Consider the following 11501-nt stretch of genomic DNA (forward strand, 5'->3'; position numbering starts at 1 on the left):
CAGGCCGAAAGCAAAAGTGATTTGTTTACCTACCAGTCGCGCTACAGCGCGCCTGTCGGACAAGCAGTTAACTAACCGAACCCCTGTTCGAAAGCTTACGACCTATCCAGCTGCCCGTAGTACCTTCCTATTGTAAAAGGACGAAGGTTTGTATGCCGTGTCGGAACAAAAGCTGTGTTAAGTTAAAAATATTTATTACCACAAATAACTCCTTATGTATTGCACAGGCAATTAAAGTTTTACATCGTGCAAAAATTGCTGATGTGTTGGGAGATCTTTCAGCCTCGCGGCAAAGAAATGCGGTCGTGTAGGGCTGTAGGCTACTATGAACTGCTTTGTAATGGGAGCACATAGCCAGAAAATCATTGAGCTGACATGCTACTTTAACCTTGATAAAATTTATGTTTAAAGACAGTAGCTTTGTGAACAGCAACTAGCATTCGATCCATGTCAACGTCAAAGTAATCAAAGTGTGAAATCCGTTACGTAAACCAGTATCCAGTGACTTGCGCTTTCGCGCTCGAAGATTGACTGCCATTGATGTCAGCTAACTTTAATCGCTTTGGAATACAAGCATGAGTTTGTAGAAACTAAAATAATTGCATTCACCACTTACGATGATGCAATAATATCCCTGTTCATGAAGGAAAACTAGTAAATATTGTCATCTTGATACATAGTACAGTACTAACAATCAGAAATTCACTTTCTATCTACCAGATGTCTGTGAATGAATCCATCTGAGATTTCCATTACTTCGGACATATATAGTGTTTTTCAGTATCTGAACGGTTTTGTTTTGCAGTTTTAACTTATATGATATAATTTGCAGTGTATTTTCATAGTCTAGAGTAAATTTAGTAATATTATGTCTTGTCAGTAAAAACAAATGGGAAATTCGATGAATGAAAGATCATGAAAACTGTATTTTCACTTTTCTTGTCGAGTTTACATCACTTGGAAAAAATAATTAGGTTAAAAGAAAGTGTTATCTTGTTTTGGAAAAAATTGCTGGTATAATAAATGTTTTTTTATATATACACACATGTACCTTAATAAATTATAAAGGTAAGCATAACAGCACATTAGCTGACATAAATAGCTTAAACTATGTCATTGGAATGGCAATTTATCTTAATTTTGTCAGGATAAAATGTAAATATTTTCCCAGCATGAATAACTTTATATATGTAGACCAGTCAAAAAGAAATATAATAGGCACAAATGCTGTTAGTAAGAGATGAGTAAACTTTGGTTGTGGCATACACACAAAAGAACAAATGGTTAAATAGTAGCTATATAAATTGTAGAATTATATAATTTAACTGTTACAAAGATTATTTTTAGAAAGAATCTTTCTTAGGTGCAACAGGACTCCACTTCATATTTAAGGACCAAACAATTACATACAATCCATTTCATGGCCTATGTTAGACTTGAGTTTCACTGTATTTGCTGCTCCTTTGGAACTTCTGTCCTGTCATGAGCAATGATGTAAATTTCAATGCTCTGTTGAGGTCCAAGTCTGCAGAATAAGAGAAATAAGAATATGAGCAATAACATAACTGGGGGAAGGTAAGACTTCTTGCAGTGAATAATAATGATTTGAATTGTTATTAAAAAGTTGAACAGCAGTGTCATTAGGAAACTCTTTCAAGCTCATTAAACTGTTTAAGAATTACATGGCATTTTAAATAATAATGAAAATATTACTAATACAAAAATATATTTTGAACTGGAGTTGTCTAATTAATTCTTATGTCAGAAGAAACGAGAGTACTGTACTTAATATTTACATTAAATATTCAGCATCTATAAACTAATACACAGAAGTATAGTCAAGAATCATCATCACCTGGTTCATTTTGAATTATTTATTACAGAGCACAATTCTGTTTCTGAAAAGGGGTGCTACATATAGACCTATTTGGTCCTAAACAATCTCGTACACTCTTGGAAGTTGGTTTTACGTATCCCAACTTGTCTCAGGAAAAAAAAAAATATTTTCCAAAGCTCAAAGATTAAAAAAAGTTGTTTAGGCACTGTACCATTACCCAAACATTTTTACTGCACAGTATATTTATTTTACAACCTGTTTCATTTTGAATTTTTTTTCAGCTAAATTTATTTTTTATTTCTGCTTAATTTCGTTTACTAATTTAGTTTCAGAGGATGACAACAGCAGTTATGACCTTTCATACATGCTAATCATAATTTTTTTAAAAATTTCAATCATTGATAATACTTTAAATTGTCAACAGATTCCCACCCACAAGCCCAAGTTACAGGCTTAGTGTGGCTCAACGACAAGAGAGTGGTTTCAACTGGCCATGATGGAATTGTAAAAATGTGGGATGTCCAGTTTTAGGCACTGGTCATGTCTAGGTTAATGATGTAAGGATATGTTTCTGCATTGTTTGAGAATGCAGGTTTTGTATGTGGGGTGCGTTTTGTTCCCTTGATTTTGTTTTCTAATTGGTGATAACATGTAGAGGTTTCTTGTGTGGTGTTGCATTAATAGCACTTTGGGGAAATTATAGTCATTAGCAGTGTGGTTTTAAATAACAGTTTACAATATTTACATTTTGTAATATGTTACTCAAATTACTTTAATGTTGGGTGCTTCTTTCTTGACAGGAATGTTTGATTTGTTGTGTACTCTGTTGAGAACATTGATAATTTAAACATTTCGAGGGGCAATTGTTTAATGTTTCCTTCTTGGGGAAATATACCATGTCTTGTTCCTAATAATATTTTGCCTGTTTTGGAGTGTTATGGTATTGCCTGTTTGGGATTGAAATGACATTTAATACTTACTAATTCCCTCTTCATGAATTCAGACTGTGAGGTTATGGAAACTAGGTTTGCTTTCTTGCAGCTGTGCAAGAAATAATGGGTTTACTTTACCATCAAAAAAGATATAATAATTATTAAGCTAACTAGTTATTACCAATTTAATATTGCATGATTTTAATCATAAAAAATAGTAATTAGACAAACCACAGAAGTATTTGTTAAGGATTTAGTTTTCGAATTGAGGGTTGAAGAGCAAAAAGTTGAGAGAGAAAAGGACAGAACACAACAATGCTGGGGCTGAGGAGACATTGCTGAAAACATTTACCAACTGTAAAGGTGTTGTGCAGATGGCGCTTCATCATTACTTTATCATAATATTAATTGCTTATTGCCACAGTGACTGAGATGCTAGTGATAATTATACTGTTGGTGAGAAAAATGCATAGAGCAGGTCTACCATGTTATATTTCATTTTCCACTTCATAAAGTTCTCTTGTGGGTTTGTTTGTTTGTCTTGTTTGACAACATCCAGGGTGAAAAATTGCCTTTTGTCATGGAGGGTATTACAGAGTATAGTAGCCCCCCCCCCCCCCCCCCCCCCCCCTCATCTCTCTCTCTCTCTCATATCTCCTATATCTCTCTCTCTCTCTCTCTCTCTCTCTCCCTCATCTCTCTCTCTCTCTCTCTCTCGTCCTCTCTCTCCTCTCTCTCTCTCTCTCTCTCTCTCTCTCTCTCTCTCTCTACTGTTCAAGGTAAGGATATTGATTGTTTCTTTTTTCCTGTACTAAGCTTTATAAAGTGATACCAGGGAGTGCAACATTTTGATTTCTCTCAAATCTTTTGTAAAGGTTACTTTTTTGTAAAAATTTAAAAGAACATGTACATAATTTGCATTGTCCTTATTTTAACACACTTTTTGTTTTTCAGATTCACATCCTCAGTCACAAGTGACAGGGTTAGTGTGGTTGGATGAAGAAACACTGATTTCAGTTGGGCACGATGCCTTAGTGAAAATGTGGAGCATTAATTTTTAATCATATACTATGGAGAAATGAAAGCAAAATTGTATATTATTATGGAGTAACTAATTTGATTAATATATAATGGAAATTACAGTGGGAAAAATCCGAGTATATTGTTTTTAATCAATACACGGGGAAAGTTGGGATATAATTTTAAGATCATATTAAGATCATTGTAGGATTTGAGTTATTGGATCATTACAATGATTTAGTGTTCATTATTTTTGAAGAATTAGTTGAAGAGTGCATTTATTTAGTACTGGGATTCTCTTTTTTTATAAGTTTAATTCTAAATGTTAAAACTCCTTTTCTGCATTAAAACATATTTCATTGAGGAACATAATGTAAACTTTTTGTAATTAAAAATATTTAATGTTCGCATATTTCCTGGTTTAACCAGCAGTTTATTTGGGAAAGATTTTAATTAACTGTAATTTATGCAGCAAAGGAGTTTCAAGGCACAGTGTTGCTTATGGAAACCAGTTTTATTATTATTATTATTTGAGGTGAAATAGTTTTGCTGGTAAATGCTTTTACACCTATCAGATATATTCAGTGTGCTTGCTTTTGCTTAAGGGGTTTTTCTTTCAGTTGTCTGTAATGTTACCTACACTGATAATTGTTTCATCATCAAAAGGTTTCTCGGGAAAGTGAGCTTACAACAATCATTTCAGCATTTCAAAAGCCTCGATCTGAAGGCAACCTATCAAAACCTTCAGTTATTTTATATTAATCATACATTACTCAGGATTCTTTTTATAATGATTAAAATCTAGTGGATTATCTAGTTTTTGTATGATTGAAGTTCTGTATCATCATCGTCATACCTTTTCTAACGAAAACAGAGTGGAAGAGGTCGCACACGACCTACTCAAGATGCTGCTGGGACAAATTTTGATCTTCTAAATGTGAGGCATCTATATATACAAGGTTACTAGCTTTACAAATGTAAATTTTTTCAGGGTTTAGCTTTATGAATGACTATGCTTAATTTAATGACCCATTTTTACTGAACTCCATTTCATATCAAAACCACACAATGAGATAACAATGGAGGCTGATCTGAACAAGAAGTGGTGATCAACATTTGTGAAATGTTCGTCTTCCATGCACCAAAAGAGTTTAGTTTAATTTGTTTACCAAAGTAATGCATGGTATCCAACTTGAATTTTGCAAATGTTGTACCACATAAGATTAAAACATCCTTTTTATGTGTACAAGATATCGGTCAAGTTCCACAATTGTCATAGTGTAGATCATTTTTTGAGGGTAGAAATATTATTGAAACCAAATGTTATATTTAAGTACATAATAGGTTGTGTCTGCTTAAGGGTATCACTTTTTGAACTTCACAAAGTCTTTCATGCATGTGATCCCCTCCGACTTCTATTTTTTAACGCTTTTTTCTGTATCTTTTATAACTATGAAGTGTACTAAGTTTAAAATTTTGTCCTCTGTAGTGTTTTGTAAATGTGCAAACAGTGACAAAAGCAGTAACACTATCCTTTGTAGTTCATGAAGGAAGCGGAAGTTCAAATTGCTAAAGGAGAAATGTGAAAGTTTATTTCCTCAGCAACTTTGGTGACAAGATTTAATTGGTGAGCTATAAGGTGAATTGTCACAGTTTTTTCACTGAATGTACACAATTCTACAATAGCCAAAACCTTGATACGGTATCACCTGTTGCGCCTTCATTTTGATATGAATAAACAGCCCCATTGCTTCACTTGGTTTTCTTTATTTTCAGTGTAAATGAATGGCATTTAACAAAAATACTAGATGGATAAATGCTTATTTGAGTAAAACCTTTATAAAAACCACTGAATATGGAATAAACCCAAAGACTTTTTGATATGCTAATTTTGTAAAGGGGAATTGCTGCAGTATTTCCTGGTCCAGTTGAGGCTTACCATGGAACTCGGTAGTTATAAATTTGAATGGCAAGTGTGATGATGGGAATTCCGACATTCACCTAGATAAGTTACAATTCTTCAGATGCTGTCAAGTTTCATCACTGCTCATTCTTACAAGACTTGGCTGTTACTAAGGCCTTCTATACCTTTCATGAAGTTTATCTTTGTGACAAGACTTGGCTGTTACTAAGGCCTTCTATACCTTTCATGAAGTTTATATCTTTGTGTGCCTGCTTGGTTTTGAAGACAGTATGCTTATTTTGGACAATGCTTCTGTGAGAGTTAGCATTCATGGTGTCTCTAAGAAATCAGGAAACCTTGGTGAGGTTGTCCTGGACTGGACGAGTAAATGAAGGCAGACACATGCTCCTTCTAGCAGTGGATATTGATCTAAATCAGTTTTGTGGTCTGTTTGGGGTCAGAGAACTTCCTGAAGAACAATCTTGTATCCTGAATGTCAAGTCAGTCATCAGCAGTAGTTAAGTATGGGTTCAAATGTAAAAGTAGCAAGGTGTCTTTTAAAAGTTCATCGGGAGGTAATACTCCCCCTTCACTCAGAAAAGCTCTTCAGTCTCTTATTTCTGCTGGTGCTTTGGCTTCTACTGGTAACTAGGTCTGATATGTCAAGTCTCACTTTGATAGGAAGAGCATATGTCCAGGTTATTGCAGAGCTGCATCTTCATGTCTTTACTTCCAGGCTGCTCAATCTGGCAGGGGTAAACAGATACACAAGTAGCATGGCCAAAAAGCCTTGTAAATCTCAGGGTTCAGTGACCACTCCAAAGCGATAATGCTTGCCCTGGTTAAGACTGTCCTCTGTCTCTTGCTTTTCTGCTAGCAATCTTGGAACTACGCTGACGTAGAGTTGTGGTTGATCTTTTGTGGCCATAATTTCTTGATAAGCTGTTGTGGGTCTTTACCACCATGAAGTATAAAAAATTTCTTTTGCAATGATATGCTAGTTATTAAACTTATAAAAACAGGAAAATATGCAAAATTTTTTTATAATCTACTTGTAAACAAGATAGAGTTGAACCATATCCCAACGTTTTTTTTTTTTTTTTTGACCTACTCGTTTTTCTTTTTTTATTTCCAATTGCCTAAATCTACCCAAATTGAAAATATTTATGGCTAATTATGCTCTATTTTTTACTCAAGATAAAATGGAGGAGAATGAAATTTGCATGGCATTTCATGTCATCAGAATCAGGGAAGGAAATTTGCACGGCATTTGATGACGTCGAATCTCAAATGGTTTACATGTTGTAATACCTTGGATATTTTGTAACTGGGTGAATTTAAAAGTTCAAGAATCTGAAAATCCTTTCACAGATGTGTTTCCGATACTTTGGACCTTGTTGATTGAAAATTGGACAATCACTAACGAATGGTTGACTGTAAGGGTTGGTTTGCATTCAGGAAATTGATCTTGCAAAATGTACAGTGAAATTAGATTAAAACAAGGTAGTATAAACTATTGTGCTAGAACAGTAAAATTCAAGCTCCACCACTCTACTGTGGCTGGCAAAGAAAGATTACTACCAATATTGACAGCCTGTAAATTATCAAGGACAACTAAGGTTCTCATAAAACTTGGATTTATAGCAAATGATCAGTTCAGGGAACTATGGACAGTAGAGTAATTACAAATCAGTTTTGGTAAACCATAATTGAAGAACAACTACTATATATGTTTAAATACTTACTTATTCTCCTAAGTTTTTGGCGAAGATTCTAATCGATGAGCAACTCCTCCACCTCGAATATCTGACATCGACACTAATTTGTCTTTAATTTTTGAAATTCCATTCACACTTGCATATGGCTGGTGTAGCACCTCAAAACTGTGATTCATGGCCTTCAGAGCGTTGGTGGCATCTGCTGGCATTTTAGCACCTCCTCCAAAATCTGTCAAGTATAGAACAAAGAATAGAATCCCTTATCTCAGTTCTTCATTATACTCAAACAAAGAATGAGACTGGACACTGGGAAATTATTCATGAAAAGTAACTGAAAATTCGGTTTGGCTTATGATGTTCCGAGGTTAAGGCACTTTTCAATTATATTCAGCAGAAATTATTTCCAGGGTTATGACACATGTTTCAAGGTTACGGCACCTACAACTCTGATCTGGCACAAGAAATACCGACACCAAAAATGCAAAATAATCAATATTTGAAGTTTTTTTTGGGTGAAAAATGCAATAAGAATGCAGTTTACATAGTTTTAAATGCACCCAAAGCATCGAAAGTAACGTTTTCTTAGGATTTTTGACGATGTTCCGGCTTACGTGTCTCGAGAACGGAACCCCAGTCGTAACCCAAACTGTACAATGGAAACCACCGATTGCTGCTAAATTTTCTAAAAGTCATAACAAATGCAATACAATTATTTTCTAGTTGACTAAATGAATAGCTTTCCATGCCTGTTACTTTACATGAGAATCTTGCTTGCCAGGTGGTTTTACTTGACCCATACAAACTTATATCTATTCATTGTATTTCTGTGTCTGACAAAATAAGTTCTGTGAAGCACAAAATATTAATGCTCTAAGCAGTTTTTACTTCAGCAATATTGTTTAGATACTGATAAATCTTCTGCAGCACATGAAGTGTCTAAAATTTCTGTGGATTAAGCTGTTCAAAAACAAAACATTTGATGTAACATCCACTACAGAAGCAACCTTTCAGCCGATAACTCAACTGACTGGGAAATGGGCCTGTTAAAAATAAACTCACTTTCTTGTAACCTGGTCACTTAAGAACTACTTAAAATATGGTTGTCATTTGTCACCTTTAAAGAATTGAGGAGAAATTTCACTAATCACCTGTTAGTGAAACACATGAATCACTGCATGAAGATAATCCTTGAAAATATATAAAATTAGCTAAATTGTTTGGGAATTTCAGAAAAAGTATGAAATAGGCTAAGTGTTTGGAAATTTCATGAGAACAGTTAATTACCTTATATTGCACAAAAATGAGATGCATTGACTGCTTTTTTTCTAATTCTGTTAAGAGGACTGATGTTTTGGAAATGGTACTACAAAAAATGACTAATTACAGGCAGTCCCTGGGTTACGACGGGGGTTCCGTTCTTGAGAAGCGTTGTAAGCCAAAAATCGTCATAAGCCGGAACATCATCAAAAATACTAAGAAAACCTTACTTTTAATGCATTGGGTGCATTGAAAACTATGTAAACTGCATTCCTATTGCATTTTTCATAAAAAAAAAACCTTCAAATATTGATTATTTTGCATTTTTGGTGTCATATTTCATCTGCCAGATCAGTGTTGTAGGCGTCGTAACTGGAAACAATTTCTGATGAATATACAGTAAGTCCTCGGGTTACGCTGGTCTCGACTTACGATGTTTCGTGGTTACGAACGCGCCCCCATAAAAATATAAAAAATAATATTTTGCGTCGTTCCGTCTTACGCGGTTTAGCGTCGTAAGCAACGTAAACAAACGCGAACTAGTTCCGGGCGCACGGCGGAAGAATACGCTTTGTGGGGGAGAGGACGGCGTCGCTTCGCTACGCTCATTCCTCGCCCATACGCCATTTTGGTTGTTTACACTGCCTCTCTCTCCCTCGTGTTGTATCGTTTTTGTAACTTTTTGCTCTTTGTTATGGCTCCCAAGCGCAAGGCGGACTCTTCTGATGGTAGTGCATCGAAGAAAAGAAAGGCCATCACCATGGAAATTAAAGTGGACATTATAAAGCGATCTGAGAAGGGAGAAACGCCAACAAACATTGGCCGCTCGCTTGGCCTTAGCCGTTCGACCGTTGCTACCATTATCAAAGATAAAGAGCGCATCGTTGAACATGTGAAAGGATCTGCTCCTATGAAAAGCGACAGTGATAACTAAGCAGCGTAGTGGCTAATAATTGAATCACCTGCTCAGCATCTCCAGCAACTTCTGGAGGTTTCTTTTTCTCTTCACTAACCTCCCCAGTCTCTCCGCGACGGTTCCTCTCCAGTGTGCAAGCCAATCAAACTAATAAAGGTAAGGAATTGTTCTCTCGTTGTTATTGATAGGTATTTACATTAAATCATGTGGTATTTTTCAATGTTCCGACTTACGCTGAAAATCGTGTTACGACGCATCGTAAGAACGGATCAACATCGTAACTCGAGGACCCCCTTAATTGAAAAGCACCTTAACCTCGGAATGTCGTAGTCGTAACCCGGGGATTGCCTGTATTAATAATGGTTTATGGTGAAACAAAATTTACAAAGAAAACATGTTTGAGTGAGTTTTCTGAATTACCTTCTCGATACACATCGTCCACGCCAGGCTTAACTGTAAGCCGAGGCTGAGCGATGGCGTCTATTAAATTTTTCTGCCGAACAGTCAGCTGAGTTATTATTTGAGCTGCCGCTCCAACTTCTGGACTAGATAAAACCACACGCTCTCCACATACCTGAAATCCATTGACAACTGCTATACATATCTATAAACATTACAGCCGAAACAATAATCATGACAACTGAAAAACATTGATCACTGATAATTTTGGGATATGTATCCTCAAATCTAAAAATATTCAAAAATGGTTCTTTATATGCAACTTAACATGCAAGTACAACAGCTTTACTGATTATTTATTAGCTTTGAAATTCAATTTCTACAATGAATATAGTTTATCCTAACCTTTTTGAAAATAAGTACTTACTTGTTTATGGTCTGTAAGGATGACAGGAGTGTATAGACTGAGAGGTCTTGCTCGTGAGAACTCGTCTTTTTCAGGAAGTGGAAAATTGGGGAGGTTGCTAAGGTGGTTATTGAAGAGGATTCCATGTTCTGTCATCACTCGAGAACCAAAGAAGCTGCCAAGTCCACTATCAAATATAAATTTTTCATTAAATACACATAAAAACTACTCTGAATACAAACCCATAACTTTTAGCTAGTTTGTTCTCTATGAAAAACTTTTGGTCTAAGTTATAATTATTACACCCACTACTACAGCATGGATTTCACGAATCCTATCAGCAGCTAATTAAAAAGTGATGATAACCTAAAAGTAAAATATATGGTACAATATAACTAATATACTCTTAACCCTAAATGGACAGGCATCATCATAAGAGTATCTATAATAGGTTTTGAGTGATGGACAGGCTAACTCATATGATTACTAAATTAATATTATGTGCCATACGATTTGTATGAATTTAGCAGAAAGATGTTCATATCATTTCAATGATCCATAAATGACTAATGGAAATTGTAGTAGCTCACAACAGGACAGAGGGCAATCAGTATACCTTGAGACTTGATGGGGGAATGTGTTGCCCCTTTCTATCCCAAGAAGTCTTTTTACTTATTTGCTCATAAATATACCCAGGGAATGCTGTTGGTTTTAGTTCTTATCTTTTATCATAGTATGTAAGTTATAATTGTGATTTTGCAAAGAAATATTAGAAAAAATATATACTTCACAAAAAGTTGTTATAATTTTACAAAAGAAAATTATTAGAAAAAACTTGGTAAAATTTACAAGTGTCTTGGAAAAGAGGTCTTGCACAGGTTGTAAATAGTATCCACTTTTAACTTCCCACTGAAGGTTCAGAAAAATCTTTAGAATTTTTTCTTATACCATGTGCATTTGCATATCTTCCTCTTTCCACTGATGTATTTTTTCTTAAATTGGCCAACCTTAAAGTTTGCCCGGTCTGGTGGTGTGCTTAATATATAGTACTTATTTAGCCTGTCCCTTAAGGGTCAAGTAACTTACGCGATTGCTGATACATATTGATCAAAA

The 11501-nt window shown here is 35.1% G+C and overlaps 1 protein-coding gene across 1 annotated transcript; it reads right to left on the bottom strand.

Moving 5' to 3' along the window:
* Window positions 1–920: 920 nt before the first annotated feature.
* Window positions 921–11495, bottom strand: LOC135213150 (uncharacterized). The gene is made up of 5 exons (XM_064247093.1): window positions 11475–11495; window positions 10410–10575; window positions 10004–10157; window positions 7438–7639; window positions 921–1525 (listed from the first exon to the last, which is right to left on the bottom strand). The coding sequence occupies exons 2-4, from the start codon at window positions 10542–10544 to the stop codon at window positions 7446–7448; spliced, it is 483 nt and encodes a 160-aa protein (XP_064103163.1). The 5' UTR covers window positions 10545–10575; window positions 11475–11495; the 3' UTR covers window positions 921–1525; window positions 7438–7445.
* Window positions 11496–11501: the final 6 nt, after the last annotated feature.

The sequence above is a fragment of the Macrobrachium nipponense genome, chromosome 42, assembly GCF_015104395.2.
Source record: "Macrobrachium nipponense isolate FS-2020 chromosome 42, ASM1510439v2, whole genome shotgun sequence".
Classification (NCBI taxonomy): domain Eukaryota; kingdom Metazoa; phylum Arthropoda; class Malacostraca; order Decapoda; family Palaemonidae; genus Macrobrachium; species Macrobrachium nipponense.